The sequence below is a fragment of the Neopsephotus bourkii genome, unplaced genomic scaffold (assembly GCF_033783945.1).
Source record: "Neopsephotus bourkii isolate Nb327-2 ecotype Australia unplaced genomic scaffold, CSIRO-AGI_Nbou_v1 NB_1767, whole genome shotgun sequence".
Classification (NCBI taxonomy): domain Eukaryota; kingdom Metazoa; phylum Chordata; class Aves; order Psittaciformes; family Psittacidae; genus Neopsephotus; species Neopsephotus bourkii.
In genome coordinates this window covers 389,282-416,591 of record NW_026902241.1, presented here as the reverse complement: position 1 = coordinate 416,591, position 27,310 = coordinate 389,282, and the positions used below count along the sequence as shown (strand labels likewise).

General features: G+C 39.5%; 1 protein-coding gene across 1 annotated transcript in view; it reads left to right on the top strand.

Moving 5' to 3' along the window:
- TIAM2 (TIAM Rac1 associated GEF 2) overlaps window positions 1-27,310 on the top strand; it is a 137,330-nt gene that overhangs the window by 79,359 nt on the left and 30,661 nt on the right. The window contains exons 11-16 of the mRNA XM_061378593.1: window positions 2,955-3,122; window positions 5,748-5,858; window positions 6,834-6,912; window positions 7,788-7,880; window positions 8,920-9,180; window positions 26,244-26,347. Coding sequence (XP_061234577.1) covers window positions 2,955-3,122; window positions 5,748-5,858; window positions 6,834-6,912; window positions 7,788-7,880; window positions 8,920-9,180; window positions 26,244-26,347 — 816 coding nt within the window. The remainder of the gene's footprint in view (window positions 1-2,954; window positions 3,123-5,747; window positions 5,859-6,833; window positions 6,913-7,787; window positions 7,881-8,919; window positions 9,181-26,243; window positions 26,348-27,310) is intronic.

Here is a 27,310-nt window from a genome sequence, read left to right as displayed (position 1 = left end):
TTGCTCTTCCTGAATCCTTCTGAGGAGAGACAGAAAGGTACCAGGGAGAGGCAGAATTCTTTCCCTTTGGTGCCATGTCAGGGAATGGATGAGGTCTGACTTCTTGACCCAGCTCTGGATAAAAGCATCTTCTCCAAATGCAGGCAGGGGCTCGTAGCCCCACTCCCCAAGCAGAGGGGGACAGTGTCACTTCAGATTTTGAGCCAGGCTTTTACAAAGTTTGGCAGGGTTGTGTTTCAAAACTTAAAACCCGTGTGTCAATTTAGGTGCTGAAGCAGACCTCTGGAGCTCAACCTTATTTCTAGAAAAACTGTTATTATTATTTCAGCCTTATTTCTAAACTTCCTTCTTTTTAATGGCAATTAAATATAGCATGGGCATTTGTAAGATCCTGACATTTGATGATTCATACGACAACTCAGAAGTGATTCATCGTAACTCTGAAAACCGTTACCTTGGCACCAACCTGGTTTCACTGGCTGATTTCAAAAGGAAAACAAACCAGCATCAAAACAGTCATAAAATGTTACCTGAGGAGTGCAGAGAGTGACAAATAGTGAAGTCTGCCATGGAGGCTGTCTTTTCCCTGAAAAAGATGATAAAACCAGAGGCAAATAGGGGGAGGAAATTATGAAGTAACCTTCTGGTCCTGCAGCTGCCCTGTGGCACAACATGTGACAGTCTGCAAATCCTGGCGCCTATTTCTGGAAAACTGGATGGGTTGTTATAACTTTATGTGGCAACGAATGAATGAACTATTGTAGAATTAGTCACTGCAGGCATAACAGGAAAAAAAAAACCCTCTCTTTTCATGTCAGATTTTCTGAGATGGAAAATGTGGGTGAAGCAACAGTACCTTGACTGCAGTTAAGGAGTGTAGTCATGTTGAATAACAGAGGCGAGTTTATCTCAAGGCATATACTTGAGCACCAATGTACGTGGCAAAGAAAGGGAAGTATCTCACATTGGCTGCAGAACTTTCTGTCGTTTCTTAAAAGCTTCTGAAACAAAGGTGGCCTTAAAAACCTCTTGCTCATCACCTTAATCCTCAGTGTTTTGGGATTTGGTTTTGGGTTTTTTTTCTACGTGTCTGGCAATAGTATTTCAGTTGCACAGATTTGAAGAACTGCTATTTCAGTCCAATAAACCACTGTGGCAGTTGCAAACCTCTGAGCTGCTGGGAGGCAGCTTAGCTTTGGTTTTTCCTAAAGGAAGCCACTGGAGAATTTAGTCCAACTCGTTCTTGCTAAACTCACAGCCTTGCTGCCTTGCCCTTTCTCCTTTCTGTTATTTACATTGTGGAAGGAGGTCAGCATTTATTCCCAGTACTTGATTTAGTGCTGAGACGACCACGCTTCTGTGGGAATTACCTTCTTCAACAAAACCACTGTATTATGCTTTATGAGCAGCCTGGAACCACAGTTGCCAAGGTGAAACTTAACCTAGTGTAGATTTAATCACTCCGTTAATTGCAGTAGCGTAACAGGATTCCTGTTATGTATAGTAGTTGCTGAATTTTAGTAGGATTTCATGGACCTGTGTTAACTGAAATTTCATTTTCAACTAACTAAAAGGAACATTTGAGCAAGAGATAGATGATATGGGAATGCCATTAGTTCATTAGTATTATTCCATCAAAACTAACATTACATCAGATTATTAATGTGCCATACTCTGGATTGGCCACAACCTGAATTTCTGCATTGTTTGGTAATTATCCGGTTAGGACTGCTTACTACATCGTTTTCATAGCTATGGTTGTTATTTGAAAAACAAAATAATACTGATCTCTGTTGCTACTGGTAGATTGCTGTCAATAACTTTGCTGCCTGTAGCAAAGGAAGCAGTCCCTACATAGTGACTTTACTACAGCTTTTAATTGCAGTGCACCTGGGGCTTGTGTCCCTGCAGAGTCAGGAGGAAGAATTGGATAGTCAAGGGGCTTTATGTTGGCACAGGTCCCCACTTCCCCATACCAAAACAAATATTCACACAAACATACAAAGAAAAAGCATTAGGGAGGTAGGTGCTACTGAGCACAGCTCAGGACATCTGAAGATATGTCTTGGATGGCAGTTCTGCCTGTTTATGGAGTTATTGTCCCTTTCCGTTGCCTATAAGGGGAATTGAGGGACCCTATCTGCCTAAATTTAAATGCCTTGATATGGCTATTTATGTGATGTGCAGAATATGCAGACACAAATATAAAGATGAAGCTCCAAATTCCGAATGGCTTTCAGTGTTCTAATTCTACTTGTGTGGTGGCTTCCTTTGAAACCTGTAGCCTGAAGTGCAGTACAGGAGGAAGTGTGAAAATAAAGGGTGAGAAAATGACAGGGAATTTATTCAGGGTGGATGTTGTTATTTGACCAAGTGGAGTGTCTTTGGAACGAGGATGACTGTGAAGTTGAATGGTAAACAAGCAAATATCCTGTGCTACCTATGAAATAATCTGTTTTTAAACTCTAAATAGAGTAAGAACACTTCGTTCCTGGTTTAGTCCTTTATTATGTTACGGCAAGCCTTGCTCCACAGTGCTCTCTGCTGGAAGTTTACTATGTTATCATTTTCTGTCAGCAGTAATTTTGCTTGGTTTTTTTACATTTGTGAATTAGGTAAAATTGTAGTAGTTGGTTCTCCCTAAGAATTTGTTCCCACTGTGGTATAATGTCAGGTAGCTACATATTTTCATGTTGAGTCAAATCAACAGTTCATAAAGGCACAAAAGCCTGTAATGGAAATGCAGAGTGAAATCTGTTCTCAAGAGAATCAAGTCTTTAATAGTGAATGAGAGCAGGTAATAGAACTTTATCCCTGTCTTGCCATGGGGAAATACACAGTACCATCAAAATACATGTCAATGGCAAACTGCCAATGTAAGGGTACTTTTGGTGTTTTGTTTTGCTTTGTTTTTCAATATCCACATATGTTGAACATTTCTTCCTTGTTCCCAGCAGCAAGTCGATGACTTTTTGAATGTCTACTGCTCAGTGCCAGAGAGCATCCAGAAGGAGAGTGCTTGGGAAACACAGACGTATGTTCATTTCTGTGATGGCCAAGGAGTGGCACTGACCCTCAAGCCAGAGCACAGGGTGGAAGATGTTTTGTCTTTGGCATGCAAGGTACTCTTTTTTTTTCAGTGTATGATTGCCCTTTGTTAATAGCTGTGGACTTGAGAAAGAATGTAATCTATCAGAGGATGCCTAAATACTGAGAGCATAATACCAGCATCTCTCTCTCACTGTATTTAGGGACATTCTCCTGTTTCCTTTAGATGTGTCATTTATGTGCTGCAGCCAAAGTAGCAGGGCTACAGAAAGGTTTTCAAGAAGCATTGCTTGAGACAGCACACAGGGAATACTTAAAGAGCAGTGATGGTTTGCCAGGTAGTCAGCACATGTCATTGTGCTATGTTGTCATTGCAGTGAACCCAATTGTTCTGTGCAAATTAATCACAGAGGAGTAATGGGGTTTGGTTTAGTTAATGCTAGGAGATTAGACATTTAAGACTGCTGTGACAAAGGCTATCGTGTATGTTTTCTCCTTAAAGAACCCTTTTAAGCTTTTAATTAAATGCCAGTTCTACTTGTGAATGTCAAAGAGTGCATTCCCTTCTGAAAGCAAGTGCCAGCAATTTGAGAGGGATTGCTATAGATCTTGGGACAGAAAACTGAGACACAGGTTGAAGATAAAGTAGAAATACTAATTTTAACTACAGGCAAAAGACCAGCACCTCTAAAACATACCTATGTGCCTAGCACCTTTGTCTTCTCACGTGTCAGTGCTTGAATTCAGCTCTAATGAATCGTGCAAAAAAGCTTTTTAGAAAAACTAACTTCTTACACCCATGATCAGTTTTCTGACAACTGGCAAATACAGTTTATTTACTTCATGAGTACAGGGGGAAACAGGAAAAAAGGAGTCCTGCTCTGTACAAAATCCAGCTGTAGCTTTTGGCATCAGTTAGCATGAACTTTCAGGTGAGCTCATTCAACTGGCTTGAAGTTAATGACTTTTGAGTCTTCTAATGGAGGAAAGGACCCAATTTAATGGCTCTTTGCAGCTGGTAATGTTGTAAACAAACAAAAAATTATACAAGTTTTTAAAAATCCAGGGTGAATTATGTTTTTTTAAATCAAAACTAGCACACTGGTTTAGCCAAGTGGCAATGCATCTCCCTGGCATCACTGAGAAGAAACTATCTTCTCGTTGCTTTTGCTGGTGGAAACGGAATCCTGGAGAAAGAGTTTAATGCCTGGCTTTACTGTTTAAACATTCACTAAAGCTGTCAAATCTGGGATGTTATTTGACCACGAGATGGCACGGTAGAGCTGAAACACTTGGAAATAGTTACCATGCTTTGCAAGACCCCTGAAAGAGGAAATAAAATTTATAAACTTAGAATTAAGTTGAAAAGGAAATTCCTTACCTCTCTTACTCCATCATTCCAAAATAGTTGCAACTGTAAAGCTGATTTTTAATTTTCATTGTCTGTATTGCATTTAAAAAAAATAGTTTTGAATTATTTGATTTTTTTCTTAAATGCTTTTCTGTTTTATTTGTTCTTTCTATTCTTTGTGTAAAGCTTTTCATAAGCATTCTCTAATGCTGAATACTTTCTGCTCATCTGTCCTGGTTCTTTTCCTTCTTACTTTTTCATTCTGCTCTGGTGAGTGTAAGGAATCTTTCTTCTTAACAGAACATGTTTAGATGTTATGTGTGTAAGGATAAAGTTCAAAGGGGTTGTTGGATTTTTTTTCCCCTCTTCATTCATACTTTATTGGGTTTATACTTTTCTAATTTCTCTTTTCCATCCAAGGCTTTTGGATAGCACATATAGGAAAAAAGTGTGCATTTGAATACAGTTGTTAAGAATACAGAACATATGCAACTTGTAAACTGTTGCACATAATAAAACATTAAGGTAATTACTAGTTACTCAGTAGATTTAGATTTTGTAAGCTGCGGAAATGTGTTAAAGAGGTTAAATAATCCTCAGGGATGCAGTCATTCTTCATTTTTTAGAAATGTTGCTTCCTCCTGCTTTAGAAATGTTGCTCTATTAATATGCAAAAATGAAATGCTTTTGTGCAGTGGTCTCACCAGCATCCTGGTTCTCAGAGACTTCCATCAGGGGCTCAGAACTTTCAGGCTAATATCCTTTGGGAATATTCCTATTTCCCTTTGACTTCCTGTTAAGACAGGATTTTTGTTTTGACCTCACGTGGTGGAAAAAAATAGGTGAAACTCTCTGATCGTAGATTAAAACCAGCAATAAAAACAAAATCCAATAAAGACAAACCCTTACGGAACCTGCTTTCTATCCCATCCGCTCTCCTAACAGCCCATACATGCATATACCTTTTCTACATCAGAAGAAAAAGTTGCTGAGCAAAACTGAGTCATTAAATATAGTCACAGAAAAAGGTGGTTGTGAGTGCAAGTTCAAAAGGACAGACAATAGTTCTGGTATCTTTGGAATCATACAGCAGTGCTCACTTAAGCTAATAGCCAAGATACAGTGTTTATGAAAGGATTTGGGAGGATCATAAGGGAAAATGGAAATTGCACTTGAACCTTATCTTCTAAGCATTGCAGCTAGTTTTGTTTATACCATAAAAATAGTTAGAAAATGACTTGTTGAGGATTGCTTTTGCATGATTTCTAGAGGGGGATTTTTGTGTGCTTGTCACTTCTTTGTCTTCTGGGACTCTGGAAATCCAAACCCCGTTCTCTTTATTCCTTAGATGAAACAGCTGGAGCCAAGACATTATGGCCTACAACTCAGAAGACTGGTTGATGAAAATACTGAGTATTGTGCTCCTGAACCGTATGAATACCTAGTAGACCAGGAAAGTGTGATTCCTTTTAGATAAAGCTTCATGATGTCTGTAACTACAGTTGAATTATCACCTAGGAATGTGTGAGATTTTGTTGTGGTTTAAACCCAGCCAGACAGCTCATTCACTCACTCCCCCCCTTCTTGCCCTCCCCCTACTCCTGGAGGGAGGGAAAGGAGAATCAAAAAGAATGCAACTCCCATGGGTTGAGATAAGAACAGTTTAGTAACGAAGGTATAACAGAAATCACTGCTGCTACCACCAATGATAATAATGATAAAGGAAATAACAAGGGAAGAGAATACAACACCTCGGCATCACCCGACCGATAACTTGCCCCCCCAGCCCAACCAAGCACCGACCGATGCCTCCTCCAACCCTGCAGTCTCCTAGCTCTTCTGGGTAACTCTCAGTTACATCCTGGGCATGATGTGCTGTGGTATGGAATACCTCTTTGGTCAGTTTGGGTCAGGTGTCCTGTTTCTGCTTCCTCCCGGCTTCCCTCCTCCCTGGCAAAGCATGAGGCTCACAAAGTCCTTGGCCAGACCAAAGCATCAGTGTTATCAGCTCTGTTCCCAGGCTGAAAGTCAAAACCACAGTACTACACCAGCTACCAAGGAGAAAAATGACTGCTACTGCTGAACCCAGGACAGATTTATATCTAAATGAAAGTTTTAAAGCTGTTCCTGAATTGCATTCTACCATCTTCATTCTCACACTCCATGCCTGTGCAGACAGAAGTGGGGTTTCTGGTGGAAAAGCAAATTGTCAGTCTCTCCTGCAGGCTGGGTTTACTGTCTTTAGCCTACTATGCATTTAGTCCCACTGATACCAGTGATGCTTGCACAGTAATGCAAGTTCTATGTGTAAAACCAGCAAAGTTTGGCTCTTTGTTGATAGAAATAATATTATGCTTATTTCTCTTGCTATACCTTTGGGTTTTGATGTTTGCAGTTTCATAATGTGATGAATGCTGTTGTTTTTTCCCAACAGGTGTATGATGAAATAGAAATTTGCCCATTAAATATTTATCACATTCATCTTACAAAGACTGAAAACATAAGTGATTTTGGTAAGCTCTCAATAATTTTTCTTTTTATTCTTCTCATTACTTTCTTTCTTTCTTTAGGTCTTTTCTGTATCTGAGAGCAGGTAGAGCCATCCTTGATAGCTCAAAGTATGAGTCTGCAAAGGACTTGAGGCATTACAACAAAGACAAAGCTAGTTGTTTTACACTGGCAAGCAAATTTTTTATGTTTGATAAGGGTCCACTGCTGCGCTGGCAAAATGACTTAAGAATGGAATTATCACAAGACAAATGTCCTTTACCAGGATTAATAAAATTGGTCAAGGTCTGCCCTTTTTTGGTAGCAGGATCCTCTGGCACACTGTCAACAGTATGTCTTTTGGTACAAATTCTGACAGACTTCTTATCCGTGGGAGAAAGTTATACCTAGGAATAATTATGTCCCTTGCAAAGATATTTCTGTAAGGTAGCTCTGTGCTGTTCTTTAACTGCAAGTGTGTTGGTATAAATTATTCCTTTCTGGGCTGTCTCACTCATGGTGTATATGGATTTTCTGCTTTACAGTTTGGGTTTCCAGGTTTTGGATCTCTTTAAGAGACCTCTATGTGTGATGGATGCACTACAGAACTCTTACTGTAACAATGGGCTGTGTCTGAAATGTCATATGCGGCTGAGGTAGAAATTTTTTCATATAATTTGTTTTTTTACAGCACAGCGTGACTTTTCCTGGAAGTTGAAAAATTCTGTTAACTTTAACTGAACCTTGCAATGACTGAGAAACAATGGAATAATTTCTTTGCTCTGTGGGTGTGTTCTCATGAGAAAAATTCTTCCTCTTGTTGTGTAGGGTTTACTAAATACACAAAAAAAGGGAAATGTTCCCAAGGGAGTTTATTTTATTTAAACCTCTTTTGCTTTAGGCTTTGCTGTCACAGCACAAGTTGACGAAAATCAGCATCTCGCCCATATATTTGTAAGTGATGTTCTCCCTGATGGACTGGCATACAAGGAAGGTATTGTGTCATATTTATGTTTAAAACTGTACTTTATTAACTTTTTAAAGCCCCAAACATGAAGGAGCTTTAGTCCTGCTGTCTGAAATGGTTCTTGTCTTTTATTATTCATGGTTTTCTCTCCTGAAGACCATGGAAAGTATGTGATATTGAGAAAGATAATGTACAAAGAGTAACTGAATTATCTTTTGAATATAGCAGGGAGAGTTCTTCTCCACCCTTGGAAATAAAACCTTTGTTCAGCTGTCTGACCAAGTGCTTTTGCTCAAAGGAGTTCATCTCACACTGGGGAATCTTGTGGGCTTGGTCAATCTCCAAGACCCATCATTTCCACTTTTGCTGGCAATGAAAAGTAGCCTCCCTTCCCAAAACAGTTTTCTGCATGTTTCTGTGAGTGCCTTCTTTACTGCACTGCTCAGAAACTGTGCTTGTCTTCATTGGCACAGCAGGATCACATGAGTTTTGCTCTCCAAAAAAGCAGAGAGAGAAACCCAGAAAAAAGACAACAGTGAGTTCCATTTGCTATCTGAGGGTAATGACCACTTGGCTATTGCTGACCTTGAAAGGCAGTGATTGCCACTGTTTAGATTTATACAAAAGCTGATAAAGACTCCATCCCCTGCTGTTCTAGTTTTGTGTGAACTACTTGACCTGTGTGACTAGTGCCTTGTTCTTCCCACATAACGAACTAGGTGTTATGGTCCTATACACTGGTGATATCTGATTCACTAGAGGTGCCTCTATGCTAATCTTCTTGAAAGTTGTGCTGCCCTCCCATCCACAAATTCTGTAGTATCTTTTGAAAGACACAACTCAATTGCTTTACTGTGTGTAACACCTATAAGCATGAGGTCAATGGGTGTATTTATAGCACAAATAAAGCTCCCATGGATTCTAATGGATTTCTTGCAGGATTAGGCTATTTGAATTAAACCCATAAAAATAGGTGAATCAGTGTAAACTTTGTTTTGTGACCCTTTACAATTGTATTTCCTATTTTTTTTTCTCTTTCTCCTTCTTTCCTTTCATATGCTCCCAGGGCTCCGAGTAGGCAATGAAATCCTGAGCGTAAATGGAGATGCAGTATCTGATCTTGACCTCAGGCAGATGGAGTTACTGTTTTCAGAGAGAAGCGTAATGCTCACTCTGAGAATGAACCAGTACGGGACCCAGCAACCCTTATGTGTGTCCTGGTCTGATGGTGACATTTCCAGGGACCCAAAGACTTTGTTGCCCCCTCCAAACCAGTCACAGCTCCTAGAAGAATTTCTAGATAACTTCAAAAAGAGCACAGCAAATGGTAAGAGGTTCCAGTAATTCCATTAACTTCACCTTACTTCCAATACCACTGTTTTTTAAAGCTCGGTTATGTTTAGAATCCTGTGCTTGCCTTAGTGAGAAACCCAAGTACAAACTGTTTAAGTTCCATTTATGCTCTGCATCTGTTGTTATATTAGTTTTTAGAAAGTAGAAATGGAAGAGAGTATTAATTTCTGCATGGAAATTATATTCTTTTAATCTGTTTAGTTGCACATCCAGTATTATCAAGTGCTCTCTTAACTGTTCTGTGTCATTTTGGGTACCTCTAGTACATCTATTTCCCAGGCACTGGTGGTTGAAATGATGCAGTGACTTTTTGAGGCAGAAGTATTGTTCTGTGTTTACCATGCTTTACATATGGTAAAGTACGACATGCATTCAGAGTACCTTAAATGTAAGAATCATATTTGCCTCAGAAAGGAGTCATTTAGCTCTGCTCCCACCCAATGATATTGTGTTCCCATTGGACACAGCTACTCACTGCTTAGAAGAAAGTCTGTGAAAACAACTTTCATAGGAATTGTTTTGCTACTACCTGCTTATATTTCTTACTTAATGTAATATCACTGTATTAAGCATTGCATGGAGGTCATATTCTAAAAGTGCTGTTTCAGAGTGAGATCTTGATGAGTTTCCATATGAGGAACACCAGGCAGGGAAGGTGCCAAAATCCTACGTGATAAGGACTGCTCCTGGATGGCGCACGGCCCTCCCTAGCCTCCAAGAAGGTTCTAGTGCTCACTGCTGGATTGCCTCTTCAGGTGGAAATAGATGATGTCACATAGATGGGTACTGCTGTGCTGGGTTGAAGAGAGCTGTGATCACCCTTTCCTTCCTTTAGCTGCTCTTCATATGAGAATCTCATCTTGTGATAACAGCATACTTGCAAACATCTGTCTGAAGTAAAGTATGTGGGGATTTGCTCTCCTTCCTTCTCACGCCTTGATTATTTTTCAAACAAGATAGAAGCAAATTTAACTCTAGTTTCTTGAGTGTAAAAGGTGCAGTTTCCTTGCTGCACCTCGGGGGGATGCTAGTAAAATTCTGCAGGAAGGCTAGTCGATGTGCACGGCTGTGTGAGGAGAGCAGCAAGAGGTGCAAAAAGGAATCCCGATTTTTGTATATAATTATGGTGGCAGGTGTTTTCTGATTGGAATTTTTTTCGTAATTAAAAATGTGAGAAGAAAAAGAATCACATAGGAGAAGTTGTTAGAATGGATTTAATTATAAAGCAATTTTATTAGGTCATCTTTTGAAATTAAAAGAAATCTGAATACAAGATTTGTGATATAGTAAGTAGCATCTCTCTCAGGGGCCTTGTTTCAATTTAAAATGCCATTAAATTGACTAGTGGCACATAAAAGTTAGTGTCATAAACCAAAAATTATGATAGAGCTAATTAATTACATAATTATACCAGGGCTATCATTCAGCTTGTTGGCTTGCTATCATAGGCCAGCATTACCTGGAGTATTCCATATAATAAATGTATGTGTCCATTCTCTAGATTCTTCATTCCTCTGGGATAAATTTGCAACTTGTGCAAATATTCCATTATAATAGGAAATTACTGGAGTATGTATTATACTCTAAGCACTAGTGGATAAAGGGACATAGTGTATTTGCTTTTCTGCTTAAAAGCAACTAAGGAAGATTTATTTTATTCTGAAAGGGAACAAATAGTTCTAAATTAAGCTTTGTGAGAAGGACTTTCATGTTTATTGAATTCAGTGCTTAGTGTCTGATCACCTGATCGAGTTCAAATAAAAACAGAAGAAAATGGCATTACTTTGAATTAATAGATAATCATAAAGGGTTTTACTGTTCTGTGTCCTGTTGCTCAGGATTTTAATAAGATTTTAGATAAGAAGAGGGAGTGTTTAATGATCCAAGCAGGGATTTGGAGGCCAGAGCCTCCTAAATTCATATCCAGTGTTTAATACTGTTCTAGCTCCTTTGGTAGAGCTGAGTGAGTCACTCTTAAGACCACAGTTTTCAGAAATAATTTGTGACATTTGCTTGTCCATGTTGAGCCTGTTCTTCCAAGGCAGTGCCTTTGAAAGTCAGTTAATGCCAGCGGAGGGGAACATCTTTCAAAAACCAAGCACAACTTGGCTCAAGGTACATACATAGAGTTAAAAACATAAATGGTTCTGCTAGCACCTGCCTGCTTTTAAAACTTAACTGACTGTGTTTATCTTTCTAGAGTATTATGAGGGTTAATGAGCTAAAATTAACAAAGTGTTTGGAAAATGGAAATTTTCAGCACTGAGTCACGTGGTAATGCCCTGCCTGGTGCTTGGTGGCAACCACCAGGCAAAAGCAAACCAGAATTTACTTTAAGTCACTGGCTTCATATAACTTGGATGGTAATAGTTTGTCCACATTTGTTTATGGTTTTGTAACTGCTTAGCATAACTGTGATGAGTGCCTTTTTCTATGTGTTATGCTATCTTAAGGATACCCAATTATATCTCATGGCAACTTTGGCAGCCTTTACTGTACAGAAGGGAAGTGACTGACTTTCTCCAAAGCCACTAGCTCTGCCAGTCCTAAAAGTAATTCCCAGGGAATTTTCTGTGAGAGTGATTCATTTTCTCCAAGAGGTTGCTATACCCTTGTTAGCTGTATTTTGGACCTGCTGTGTTCATATCATTCAATCTCCCACGTGGCAATGCTATGTGGTGGCTGTTTAGCCACTTGGCTAGCAATAAGCTTATCCTGGAAAAGAAATGAGATTGAGTACTTTTATAAAATGCACTTGTAAATGTGGAAAACCAAATAACAGAGCAACTAAATTTGCTTCAAGCTCCATTGCTAAGGAAATTAAACAAATATTTGTGTAGAAATAAAAAATGAGGGAATTGGACTGGAATTCTTACAACTGGGGAAGAAAAAAAAAGCCTCATTTTTTCCTCCCAGTGGATATTTGAGGAATAAACAACAGAGAAGACACAAGATTGAAAACTGTATATTTAGGGCAACCCCATGTGGGTTAATGGTATATCTATAGAGTGCTGAGGTAGGAGGTAGAAGTGTTAGTAGGTGTGAAAACCCACTGCAGTATGTGAGTTGCTGTCTGAGTTATACTTAATGTTTTTTTTCCCCCAGAAAGTGGGATTTTGCCACAAAAGCTGTCATTTCTGGTTAGCTGACACTGTTGAAATCAACCCTAACTTGTAAATAGGTCTCTGTGATTAAGAGGAAAAAAATAAAAAGGGGGAGGGAGAGAAAAAAGTGGTGAATGGCAGTTTGGATGTGCTTTAATGAGTTAGCACACTTTCATCTTGGTGGGTTAGAGAGCTAAATGGGAAAAAAAAAGATGCTCGTACTGTTCCATTGCTCCCTGTTGTAGCCCTCAGCTTTGGGGAAAGGCGCTTACCTTCTGTATGGGGTCTCAGTTCCTGTCTGGCCCATCTTTCTAGAGCTGTGGTCCCAGGAGCATGAAGAAGTGTTGGGTGTTGCCGACAAAGGGGAGGCTTGCTCCTCCTCTTCCTCCTCCCCTGCACTGCCTTATCCTTCGCTTCCAGCCCCACAGCACTCACCCCACCCCTGTGCTAGCAGCGGCACTTGCTGGAGCCTTTGAAGAAGCTAATTGAGGAGAAAACTTTCTTTCCCCCTCCCCTGCAAACTCGGTGAGTTGAGCCAGTGGGTGCAGAGGTCTGACAAGAGCCAGAGCCAGGCAAGGAGGATAAGGATGAAGGTGAGCAGGCAGGTGCCAGGGGAGAGCTGGTTGCAAGGAGAGTTAAGAGAGCAAGCTCTCTTTCAGTTGACCTTCCCACAGAACACCTCTTGAGCCACTTTCATAGAATCATTGAATGGTTTAAGTTGGAAGGAACCTTAAAGATTATCTAGTTCCAGGCCACCTGCCATGAGCAGGGAAACCCTCCACTAGGCCAGGTTCCTCAAAGCCCTTTCCAGCCTTGCCTTGAACATCTGGAAGTGTTCCCATTTTGGAGCATGGGTTTTTCCCTCTGCTTTCACACCTCTTGCACTGATTCCTGAAAAAGGGCATGGTCTGCAACATGCTGTTTTGAGTCACTCCTGAGGAACCTGTTTCACATTGTATAAAGCATGGCTGCAGTCCGAGAGTCAGTCTTCATGGTGTTTGACAAGTAGCTGGGATGCGTGTTGGAGAGTAGCAGTGACATTTCAGCTCTTAATCTGCTGAACAGTGAGATATGTTTGCAAAATGCAGTTGCTTCAGAAGTAGGATCAGGAGGATCCCCCATCAGGTGGGAAGTGGCTCTTCTGTTTCTGAAGACATGAGCCATTTCTGATTTTTATCTTGGTAAGCACTCACAGAAGCAAAGCACATCAGTCGGCTACAAGCTTAATTTGGACAGGACTAAATTGTTATTAAGACTGCATTTTTACAATTAATTGGTTTGGATTAGATTCCAAGGTGCTTTCTGTTTCAAATAAGCTTCACTAGATGGTTTAGATGCCTCTGTAAAGTGTAATTGCAACTCACAGCTTCTCCAGAAAACTTTGCTCCAACCAGGTTTGTCAGATACCACCAAGTTGAGGGAGGAAAAGAAGGGAGACAGAGGTTGACTCTGCAGCCAGCTGGCTGTATGAGTGTTGCTGCACATACCTCCCCAGGCAGCAGTCCCTGTATCCTCCTCCAGCCCCAGTCCAGCCTGAATATCAGAAAGACCTGCGTGTCCCTCTTAAGAATAGAGACCAGTCAGGAGGATGTGAAACCAAGATATCTATAGCCTCCAGCAGCTGGGAGCTGTGCCTGGAGCACTGGCTTGGACCACTCTGCTTGTTGCTGTTTGCCTGTAGCTTTTAAAGCATTTTGTACATGTATTTTAATATAAAGTTTTTAATACAAAGTTTAGTTTTTAAAACTAAAACTAAAACTTAACTGAGAAACATTTCTAAAGTAACTTCTGCATTTAGCTGTTCCCAAATCAAGTCCTGTTTGTTCACCTAGCTGCTGTTTCAACATTTAAATTCTCTTGATTGTGCTGCAGGTCATGGCCTTCTTTCCACTCCATGTGTGAGGAATCAAATAAACTTTTTATTCTTTCACAAGAAACTTTTGAGCTCAGAAGAGGTGAATATTGCTTCTTAGCTTCCCAAGTTCTAAGGGAAGCCACAGTCCTGATCTGTGTTAATTGTGCAGGTCTGCACACATTGCTCACTCTTGCCTAGTAGATCTCATCCGGTGGTTTTGTGTGGTGTGGGGCAACACACTAGAAATGCATTGTTTCTTTTTAACATAGACTTGTAGCTGCCTATGCAACATGACTGCTTATGTGCCTGAAGATGGATAACTGCTGAGTTTTCTTGTTTTTAATCACTACCTAATTTACTTCAGCAGGAAGCCACACAGATGTGACTGAACATGCAGTGGCTGTTCATCAAAACAAGCTCAGAAGTGAGGTGTGTGTTTACAGTAGTCTTGGACAATTGTGGGAGGTTGGCTCCCACTCCAGCCATTTGTGTGCCGCTAATGCAAGTGTCTGTCCTGTGGTCATGTGAATCGCTGGGAAAAGATTAGGTCTCCCTGTGACAATACGCAGAACCTTAGCAGCATAGAGATTAATTCAAAGAAAGCATTTGCCTCTTCAGTATATGCTAGCCTTCAGAAGCTGGATCTACAGGAGCCCTCATTGCCTGCTGCATGTTTTGCAATGCAGAGCATTTCCCAAGAGTGTTGGTTTAATGAGCTCTTGCTGGCACTTGACAAACTGTCCTGTTGGCTTCCTGCTAGATGTGTATGCTGCAAATTAGAAGATTGTTTATGCTATAAAATAGGACAGCCTTAAATGCTCTTCGTTGTGCTTTTCTACTGAAAGAGCGTTCTGTTCTGCTTTGCTAAGTGATGCTATGATTTAGTCCCTGTAAAATCAGTGGGCCTAATTGTTCTTTCCTGGTATAAGCTCCATTAAATAAACCCTGTGGAGCTGCACCTTCAGGCTCGGTGACAACATGTAGACATAAATCATCACATTGCCTGTCCTGCTGAATTCTGTGGCATGACAATATGGGCAGCAAGAAAATGTATTATAATGATAAATTTAGAGACATCTAGATACAGACAAGTGTCTTAGGCATGACTTAAAGCACATCAAACAGCAGATATTCTGGGTTTCACAGAGGTAAGATAGGTTGAGTAATTGTAAAGCCTGTTTAAGCTAGCCACAAATTCTTGCTGAGCTATTAAGTAACTTTTTTTGGGGGGGTTGTTTTGTTTGTTTGGTTTTGGTTTTGGTTTTTTTGTTCTTTTTTCTTTCTGTTTTCACTACTTTTGTGCCTATAAATCTGAGATGAAGAAGAAAATGTACCAGTAAGGTGATACACTTGGTACCTGGACAGGGCCAGCTCCATTTGCATTCTAACTCTCCTCAGTGCAAATGACCTCTGAGAATGGCCAAAACCATTTTATGTGAGCAATCCTACAGTAGCAGCAGAAACCAGGAGAAGAACCACTGGCAGCACCTCTGCATGTCCAGTAGCCCCAGCCTGGAATCCTAATGACAACAGTGGGCTGCAGCCTTTGCTGACACTTGTAGAGGATGGTAGCCGCCCAGCGTGGGCTCTGCCGTATCTTCCTCCTCCATATCCCAGACACAGCCCCACTTGTTGAACTGGAGTAGAAGGGTGATACATAGCTACAGCTAACACTGGCTTCCAGTGAGACTGTATAAAGAAGGCACTTAAGAAACAAATGTATTTAAATAACAATTTGAGAAGCAAGTGTGAAGTGTTAAGCTTAAAACTGAAAAGGCTGAACAGTTGTCTGACTGGCAGAACTTGGACAGAGAAAGTTTAGAAAGCTAAATAACCTTATAAAAACACACCATTGACATGCAGAGGACTAATCAGGCATTGCTACAGAATTGCAGGCAGCTATTCCCTATTATGTTACTAATTTGTATCTCCTATTGATTACTGAATTACCAATGAGTCAAATTACTTTGCTTCATCATGAACAGTTAAATTAACAAAGGAACTCCCAAGGGATCTAAAGGACTCTGCTATAGCTTCAAAATGGATATTTCTGCAGATATTAAAAAAAAAAAATCACCCCCCAAAAAACAGAGCATACAGCAACCTACAGAAAGTCACACTTGCAGAAGTAGGTGGCTGACTGGAGCTAAGCCACTGTTCAGCATGTGGCACAACATGTCTTATGCAGGCTGTACGGTACAAGAATATTTACAGTAACATACTAGCTTTTTCTAAACAAGAAAATGTGGTGTGTTTAAAGGAAAGCATCACCACTTGCCTCACTGAAGGATGAGAAAAAAGGAGAGTCTTGTCCTGCCTGAGCATTTCAGACCCTGGCTAGAAGTATGAGTTTTTCTTTTGTCTAGGCAGTATCAGATCTGCAAAAAGAAGCAGCCTGGTTGCACTGTCCTTCGGGAAGCATGTAGAGCACCTTCCAGTGTTTCATAGTTTGCTCCCTGAAGGCAAAACGTAAGCATGAGAGGGGCCATGAAGGGAACTTTCTTCTCTGGCCTGTGATTGCATGTCTTGTTTGGTAACAATTTGTCTTGTCAGTGACAGGCATCTAGTAATTCTGTGCTTAAGAACCCTATTTGAAGACTGGTGTTATGACAGCTGTATGCTAATTTTCTTCCCAGATTTAACATTTTGAATGAATTTCTGAATGAGGTTTCTAGCTACACCAAAGCGTCAGTTGTTACAGCCTTTACGCTAAGCTGAGAACATACCTTCTAGCCAGTCCCGAAACAGATTACAAAATGCATTGGACAGCAACATGATAAAAGACAAAATACCTTGCAGAGATTAAAAGATTTCTAAATTATTAAAATCCAGTGCCTTTTTTTTGTGAATTTCTTTAACATGTTTAGTTTTAGTTGTCTAGAAACTGAAGTTACATCTACTAGGAGGCTCAAGTCATATTAATTTAGCAATAAGAATATGTGCTAGTTGGTATCTGAAGTTAGGTCAGAGGATTTCAAAAGAACTTGAAAATTTTCTAGGCAAAAAAGAGGAAGGGGTTTTGAATTGGTAACAAATTAATTGTTTCACTATCTTTTTATCTGTTGGCTAAAGCAGAATGAAAGCTGTAAACCACTGTACAGTTAATAACCACAGTTACCACCCGCAATTTGATTTTAATTTACTCCAGCACTGGAGTGTGAATGCATAAGTAATAATACATGTCTGTTAGTACCAGCTGTGGGGTAACAACCGAATTGGCACTGTGCAATAGTTAAAAACTTCAATAAATTCCAGTTAAAATTACTGAATTGAACTAACACTCCCATAAGTCTAGAAGACTTAGTTGGAGATTAATAGGAGCCTGCACTTAGGGTCCATGGTACCTTAGTCATTTGCCCAGATTCATAGAGAACCCCAGTGAAGATGAAAGGTGAATCAAATTGCTTTGTCTTTCAGATTGATGTTTCAATTGGTATTTCTCCTAAGTGGCTGCAACCTACCTGCCTTCTCTTAGAACTGTTTCCTTAGCTCAGAAGGTACCTGGAGACAGCTTTTAGTCTAGAAATCAAATGTGGCTGTAAAAACTCCTTGTGCTAAGCTCAGTGCTTAGCAGCCAGTTTTCATATATGGAGACTTGTAGTGGTAGGGCTTAAGAGTTCAGAAAAAGACCCAAAACCCAACCCCCAGAATTATTTGTTTGTTTGCTGCTGTGACATGCAGAGGAAATAGATCAAGAGCTTGAGGTAAAGTAGAACCTTTCTGTACTTTTCCTAGGTGGAAAGCAGCTCTTCAGACATCAATTCAGCTGGACTATTCTTCTGTTACAAGCTCTGATTTTTTTTCAGCTGACTTTTCATTGAATTTGTAGTCGTCCTTCTCTGGCCATAGATGGTTTAGAGGAAGAAATCTGCTTTTATATGAAGGGTCTTACAGAGCTTTATGCCTCCAGATGCCTCCTGATGTTTCCAGACATGGACCTTCATGATGAAAACTCTGGAGCAAGTCCAGTGTCCTCTTATATCACAGCTTTACTGAACCTACCTAGCTTTACCCCCACACCTAATCTTCTAGACCTTCCTCACTTTTACTAGCAATTTCTCCAGTGCAAATGGCTCTTGTGGGACAGTTAATGAATCCTCCATGGGAATTTGAATTCTACTTCCAGAACTCTCTTGCTTTTCTCCTGATCACAGTTAATGTTCTCTTTGCAGCCTAGATAGAAATTTAAAGGGCTGCAGAGATTGCATGGGCTCTGTACTGGATACCAGTTGCAGGACGTTCTCTGCTGATCTCAGGGGATAACATGAGCCAAAGAACTGAAAGGTCTGATCCTCAAATAACAAGACGCACAAGTTATGAATAACTGAACTAGTGAACCCAGCACCCTTCATATCTCTCTGGTGAAACTTGGATGCCTTCTTTAACAGAGATTGTGAGAATGTCTCTTGAAAGCCATTCAGTAAATTCCTTTGGATCAACTGTTACTTTTTGAAAGATCTCTCTTGAAGTCAGAAAGAAAAAAGCAAACAGAAGGAAATGCTTACATACCTATTTTTAAACTTCACTGCAACACAGTAAATATACTGTCTAAAACCTGAAATGTATTTGGTTGTATCAAACCAAAAGAAATAAGCACATGTGTGCTACCTGCCAGGTTGAACTGTTTAAGTTACAGGTATTAGAATCCAAAGGAGTACATTCAAAGTTCACCACACTGATGCTTCTCCAGGCAGTGATGGAATGTTTCACCTACCACTCCCTGTTTTTCAGTAAGTTCGAAGGCATTAAGACCACCAAGGCTTTGTACCTTTCTGAGAGTTGGCTCAGACTTAGTATGATTTGCACCAGGGATTTTGGAAATACTTGTTATCTTCTCTTGGAAGCTTACTTTTCTCTTGATAGTAACATGGCTAGAAGAATATGGGAACTGCAAGCTTATCATAATTAACTGATCAGTCTGGAGAATTAACAACAAGAAATGCAGCATTCCATACACCTGGCTTAACTTTATTACCCAAATGTAGTATCTCATTTCCATCCAAACCGTGCAGCTGTGTTATGGAAAAGCTCTGTAATGGGGAGAGGGAGAATATTCTACATGCTGAAGATTGGCTGTGTTGTGTTTTATTGTCAGTTTGTAGAGCATTTGGGAATTAGTGATAATATTGAATACATTCTTTCCTAGTGGATAGACTGGACCTCCTATAATTCTTTGTAATTACAGATCCTAATCTTTTTTCAAGCTAAAATTCTATTAGTATTCTCAGAAATAAGTTGATGTCCCCTTTTTTTGTAATATCTACCTGAAATCACTGGATAATACTAGTGTTTAAAAATGCTGTCAGTTGCTCTGATTTGAGACCAGAGTATCTGTAGCCTAGACCAAGCTTGAAGCTCTGCGTGTGTAAGTACTGCAGATAAAAAACCTGCATCAGCAAGGACATGAAATGAGAGCCCCATTTCCCTCTCACGTGCCAAGGAACTACAAATGAGAAAAAGATCAGTTTGTAGCAGAGTAACCACTGAAGTTCATTATTAAATGAACATCTGAGCTGGAATGAGCAAGTGACTGGGGTGTAGGCCAGCTCTTGGTGTTTCTTCACCAATGTGCACTTGTGATATAAGCTTTCTTTTACCCATAAACACCCTTTGCCAGTATCTTTACACACCAGTACTAACGAAACTTAAAGTATTTCTTGCAGTCTACTGAACAGACAGAGCCTTGCAGTGATCTGTCCGTGCAGCTGTATTTAGGCATCTGTGTAATACTCGTGCTACATTGGTGACAGAGAAACCTAGGATGGGAAAGAATTCCGACTCAGTGAGTCCAGCCCCTCTTCTTGTTGAGGCTTTCAGCAACCCTATTGATACATTTATCATGTTCAATTTTAAAATAGGATAGAGTGTTTTTATTGTTTGCTCCCAGGTAAGTTGTTTATGTGATGGTTGAAAGCCAGTCTTTTAACTGAAGACATACATACTGAAGACATGTATTGAAGAGAGAGGCATATTCCTGGCTGATGTTATAACAATATCTGCTGGCCTTGACCATTGCTTAAGTAGCTCTATCTCACAACTACGTGTTGTTAAACCCTTCTTTGCACTTCCAAGCTTCTTTTTTTTTTCATGTTTCCAACTGAGGACCCACAGCTTATAGAAGGAATTGCTCTTACTGGTCCCTGAAACCTTGTTCTATGTAATTTCATTATGGGACTGTGGCCCCATCTTCAAGGTCATCTTGCACCTCCTTTATGCATCTCCAGTCATGCTCTTAATTAATGCTATGAACTTTGAATGATTAAAGTATTTAATAAGAGTAATTCCTATTGTACTTTCTTTAATGAAACAAATAATGAAAACAGCAAGTAAAATTGGTCCCCAAATCCATGCTAGACAAAATCTATCATTAGCTTCTCCTGGGCTTAGAAGTACATTCAGGCTGATGTACTGTTATGTTATCTGCTAGCAGTTTTGCCTTAATTCCTATCCTTTTCATTTTAGCTAATAATTTCCCTTGGGATATTATAAAGATTTATTTATTTACTTACTTTTTTATTTTTAACTAAGTTTCCAGAAGGTTGAATCTACTGAAGGCAGATGTCAGGTTAGTTTGACACAGTCTGTTTACCCATACCATATGTATATAACTTTCCATTTATCTCCACATTGTAAATTTTTATTTCCTAAAATTGATTGTGAAAGCCTTAGGTTACTACATAGGTTACAGATCTCATTAGATTTCCCCAACATTCTTGTTTCTTCTTTAAACATAGCTATTGCTTGTTATTCACCAGCTGCATCATCCACTTTTCCCTATCATCAGTAAAATCATTTATTAAAATCAGTGCTCTTTGAGTTTCAATTTCATATGCCAGGTTTACAATGTTGAGAGCTAAAGAAAGTTTAATCCTCTGAATTGCATGAGTTCAAATCGGATTGCACCCACCTCAGATATGTAATTTTCTAGTCATTAAATGCTACCCTGCCTCACTCTTCTCTGTTGAGGACAAATTTTAGCCGGAGTCAGTCACATCCTATGGGACTAGCTTTACCATGAACTTTAGGCTCTGAATCTATTTGTTGTAGGGAATATTTGGTGATATGATTAAGTGGATCGGTGGAGTCGTGGATACCAGGAAAGATTTACAGCTGCTAGCTGTTAGTCAAGTATCTTACCTTCACTGGAACAGACCCAGGTTTGGTTTCCTTACCTGAATCTGACAGAACAGGTGATTTCATCTCTCTCCTACATCATGGATGAACATCTTGGTGTCAAGCTACCTCTTTTTGCTTTCTGTTAAGCATAATGTAAAGGATATGGTTTCATTCTGATGCAAAGCAATCTGTCTTTGAAATCTCAGAAACATTGCAGAATGGAAACTTGATTTTCCATATTGGCATAGTCACTATATTTTTACTGAGGTCAGGACTGCCTGTCAGGGCGCCTCTTTACTTGCTGAGGGTAGTTATCAAGTGATGCACTGAACTGCTGCTCTTGCTAGGCCTGAAAACGGTGCCCTACAGTGGTCTTAATTTGTCTTGGAATGAGAGACTGAGTACATTTAATTTTGCTGTGTTATCTTCTCCTATAGAGCTAGAAGAAATGTTGTGTTCAGTTACCATTGTCAGTAGAGTGGCAGGTGGAAACACGCCCTCTTGCTGTAGTTTGAAAAAGGGGTGGTTACACCACCTGCATAGTGCTTGACATGTGTTAACACTTGACATGCTTGTGATGGTTATTTGGCTTTTTTTTTTTTTAATTGGTGAAAAAAAAATTATAAACCACAACAAGTTCTGAAGTATTATGGGGAAAAAGAAATCATAAAAGAAACAGGATCCTCAGTTCCTATTTTCTTCTCATGGTAATTTTGCCTTTGCAGTGAGTGGCTAAAGTGATAAGAGCAGTGCTGACTAGAAAGTAATTAAGGCTTCTTCATTAATTAAGCAGAAAAAAAAGAGATAAGTGACATTTGCATTTGTTGATGGCTTCTTTATGGTAAATGAATTGCCGGATGGTGGATATTGATGTTTTCCAGTTGATTTCCTTTAGTATCTTGGCTGGGATTATAGCACAAATTATTATTGTCTCACACATCTGCTAGAGGATGTGTTTCCACTGTACCTTACTGCTCACAAACATGTGAATAACTTCCATATTGACCACTTGTATGTGTATCACCACAGTGATGTGGGAAAGAGACATTGCTGTAGGTGTACAGAGATCCAGGATATGCTGTATGTGTTTTTCTCACCAACTGTCCCATCTATGTGCTCTATGCCTACTTTTAACTGATGTCGAGTAGTGTGGAGCATGACTTAGGAAGTATGCTTTCTTTCAGTTTTAAGTGCTTACATTGTAATTTCTCTTGAATGGCTGTGAGTCACGTATCTGCCTGTGAGCAAGACACAACATTGTAGGAGTAATGGCATTCTTCTTTGGTGATGCCATTGGCAGATGAAGGTGCTAAGCAGATTCTTTGTACTTGGTTGTTCATTGCTAGAAACCAAGCAAAAAGTTTGTTATGTATTTCATATGATGTAGTTAATTAAGCTTTTCATGTAATGGCATTTTCTACCTGTACTTTTCTGAGAATTTTAGCGTTTATCTGAGGTTGTGACTCTTCTTGTTTGCTGACTGTATTGGGTTTGTGTGGCAAGGTTTTGGTAGTGGGGACCCTACAGGGGTGGCTTTTGTGAGAAGCTGCTAGAAGCTTACCTTGTGTCCGATAGAGCCAATGCCAGCTGGCTCCAAGTTTTGTTTAACTCAGTATTATCAGTCCCTTTTTTCTTCCAGACAGTTTTATCACAAGTATGTTAATAGAGTAAATCTGATGTACTACGGTAATGGAGCTGTGTAGTCAGGCTGAGTCATGATATAGTCACCACTGCTATGCTGGAAAGCCCTTTAAGCAGTGTTTCCAGCAAAGCTGTCTGTGTTCTCTTTAGCTAGTCAATAATGTAATTATAGTGAGGTAAGTGACATTAGAGATAGCTTTCTAAAAATAATAATATTAATTTAAAAAATTTTCAGGAAGTGCTGATTTGACCTCACATTTTTGGATGATTTTTAGGAATGTATATCTCCTTGCATTCTTTCCTGTGCTCATGCACAGCAGTAATCCAGAATATTATATACTGGAATGATTTCATATTCTCACAGCTTTGAATTAGTTCTGTTCATAGTTTCTACAGTTTTATTGCTAGTTTTCCCTGAAAGGATAGTGGTTACCTGCCTGTAAGGTAGCAGTTTACACTACTACTTTTGAACATCTTTGTTAATAAGAATCCCATTGTAGAGCTAAATCTAAATTTGAATATTCAAAGACAATATATTTTGTATGGTTTGGCTTGATGCTCCCTTTCCGTATAGTACCAGAAGCAGAGAGAATTCCAATATTAAACTTGCTGCTGTATCGAAGTCCTTAGGCTTTGCACTTGAAGTTACCCATTCTCCAAGGTAATACTCATTTCCTTTGCCCCTTGATTTGGTTGTTTTGTTGGGTTTTTTTTTTTGTTTGTGTGTTTGTTTTTAGCTATGCAGCTGATATTGGTGTTTCTGTGCTCTTTGGGAATAATTTGGTGGTTTATAGGAGCAGATCCAAAGGAAGTCTGCTTCCACAGTAAGAGAAGGAAAGGGAGACAGGATATGGATGCTAAACTGATCAGCGAGCCATACGTCCTTCCTTCCTTCCTTCCCTCTGTTAGTTTGTCATGCAACGTGCAGTAGGATGTCCTTTTCCACCTTGGATCCTTTCCGTGTAACTTTTTTTAGGTTTTACTATTTAAAATAACATTTACTGTTGCTTACCCTAACTACCATCAGCAATTCATTCTGCCAATAGCAAGTGCTATAAAAATGGTCAAGGCTATATAGACCTACTGCTGACAGTCCTATAGACTACAAAGGAAAAACAAAGATTGGGGTGAAGGGAGGAAAAATAGATCATCTGGACAAAGTGATATAATGTTCTGTTTGCCTACTTGGGTGATGTTATCCTGATTTCTTCCGTTCTTGTTGTCTGCTGATCATTTTATCTTATTTTCCTCTTCCTACTTTTATACTTTCTCTTCATTGCTTACGTAGGTTAGTTTTACTTCCTGTTTTGTAAAAGACAAACGTATTGAATGCTCACTTTGTAAAATCAGAGAAAAGGCATAGGGTTTTTTTCTCATTAGATAGCTACCTGAGGTTGAACTCTACATCCTTTATGCCACTGCAGAATCTATCTCAGTTGCATGCTGCTTGGAGGTATAGGGGAGAAGAGTGATAAAACCCAGAATGAAAGTACAAAGAGCACAACCAAGAAAAAAATGGGAAGTAATATCCTTGACATTGGCTCACCCCCCCCAAAAATGCTATTTAAAAAACAGTTCAGATTTTAAGAGTTGGCTTACCTTTTGTATACCCAGAAGTAGACAGTGGTGAAAGTCAATAGGCATTCCTGATTTTACCTATATATGGAAGAGAGACTCAAAATTACTTTAAAAGCAGAGGGCAGGAGAAAATTTTTCAGGCTTGGTAGAGGAAGAGGGATAAAAGCATAATAAGATAAATAGACAAGTCACACTCCTTTTTAAGTTCTGAAAGATGGGTGGTTGTTTGATGGAGTTGTGCAAAATGTTTTTCCTGCAAAGGCGGTAACTTGGGGTATTGCATCTTATGTAGGTTCTGAAATATCAGGAGCCACATCTGTCTCCAGGAGGAAAAGGTAAAATAGCTTGAGGAGAGAAAAGCAGTGGGACCTTTGTTCTGCAAGGATGGGGAAATGACAGAGTAGTCACATCTTTCGGTGGAAAGTGTCAACTTTTATGCTTAGCTTGGCATAGGCACCTTAAATAAAATATGGAAAAATAAAACATCAAGATGACATCATGCTTAGGTATTTGCATAGGTCTGTCTGCCATGTTTAGTCTTCCCAGGAAGACTTCTCCTGGGCCTAAGGTGCTCTTTTGGCCATAAAATTTCCATTTTCCTCCCTGCTTCAGTCCATACTTGTCAGTTCTTGCTGACAGGAGCTGGTCCTGCTCTGCAGGGACAACAGCAGCGCCCAGGCAGAGAGATACTGTTGTCCTTCACAATTCATTATTGCTAACTCTTATGATTTTGCTGCAAGATGAGTGATACTTACTTTAATTACCACCTCAGTTGCTGGAGTTAGTGATTAAATGAGAATCTTGCCTTTCACTTAAAAATAAATCTCCAGCATTTGTAGGTGTTGAGAAAGAGCTTGAAAATGTGGTAATATGGTGTGAATTATACCCTAGAGGCTTAAAGGCTAGAAAACAAAGAAGCAAATTAAAACAAGGCTTCATTTTATTACTATTTTATCATTTGAGGCTACTCAGATTGATAATACTGCAGCTCAAAAATCACTTCTTCACTTCTAGAAGTTTAATTAGAATTTCCATGTGAATGTCTCTGCAGATTTTAAGCAGCCAATTGAGGAACTGTAAAGAAAAAACCCATCATTTTTATATGAATGTTCAGTATTGTTGAATAGATCTTGAGTTTACACATAAATGTTATTAAAAGCTACAGTCTGTCAATAAGTAGAGCAGGGCAACGTCTCCTTTGGTTTGTACAGTGTGCCAGCTACTATGTGCATGGACTCCAAACTTAGTAAATTTGGAGAACTATTAGTAGCAAGAGATGTTATCTGTATTATGAACTGTGGTGCCTATTCCAAGGCTAAATTCTCTTTTCTTAAATCTTTAAGGGATTCAGGACTAAGTCATGATGAACAATAGTGTGCTCATCCGAGAAGAACTACTGAGTGCATTTAATTATCCTCACTGGTTGTCTCAGCACAGTGTGTGCTTATTACAGTTAATGCTACCTTTGAAAGCACACTGCTAGAAAGAGCATTAGGTTTATTTTGGTGCATTGCTTCAGACAGTCTTAGGTGCCCAGCTGCTGTTTTGAAAGCAGAGTTTCCAGGCACAGTTGCTCCTTGCTTTGACTTTTTGTGGTTTTTTTCTGGCAGGTGGAGAGGATCACAGATTTTGTATTCCTTCTCTACTGTTGGCTAGTACCAAAAGCATTTGCAGATAAAAGCAAATAATTTTCCTGTTCCTGTCCTATAACTCTCTAATTTCTTTGTTTTCTTTTGAATGCAGATTTTAGTAATGTGCCTGATGTCACATCCAGCTTGAAAAGGAGCAGTACTGATGGCATTCTGGACCAAGTGCCACACAGGGAGAAGACTGATCCACCTTTAAGGGTAAGAACATGCTTGATGTAATGGTTGTTATGAACAAAAAGACAGTGTTGTAGTGTTAATGCTCTGCATTTTGTGAGAAGGAATTTAATGTATGGCACAAATTAAAAAAAAGAAAAAAAAGGAAAACCCAACAAAAACAAAGGAACAGACAAAAAACCACCACCAAAAAACCCCAATTATGTGTATTACCTTTATTTAGTGTTTTATTATCTTGAGGTCACCTGACAGGTCATCATCTTTGGCACTGCTGATGGGTCTTCGAAAGCAGTGTGATGAGTACAAATGGCAAATAGGTTGAGACTTGTCAAATTCATCTTTCTTTGTTGCTTGAAGCCAGTGCTCAGAGAACAGTAAAGCTGCTACAGCCTTCAAATTGATTCAGTTTGGTTCATGTTTTCTTTTTGCTGGTACTTCTATGGCTGTTGTTAAGACTGCTGCGACCATAGCAACACTTGCATAACGTCAGTAGTTTTATACTGGACTGCAGACTTAGAGAGGAACAGTGTTTAAGAGCCCAGTCTCTAATCTGGAGTGCCTTTGTGTGTCTGCAGTTACTGTTTGACTTCGGTTGAAGTAATGGATGCTCAGACCTTCTCTCAGTCAGGACCTCGGAAGGTGAGGCAGGGACCCCCAGAGTCAGTGTCCACCTTCAAATGTGTTGGTCTTCGAAGAGCAATTTTTGTCTCAGAGCAATTTTGCTCTGAGTCAAATTGCAACTTGTGTCCAACTCAAGTGTATATTTTGAACCCCCTAGCTGCTACCGTAGGAATGTTTTCATGTTGGTGGCCGTAATTTTACTAAGCATTGCGATCCTGACAACAGAAACATTTTTGTTACTTCTGTTGAGTTGGTTATATCTCCAAGCAAATTTATGATAACACTTGCATTACACTCTTGCATATTACAAATGGAGTTATAAAGTTCTTATGGTTCTGCAATATATTACTGTCTTGTACTAGGCTG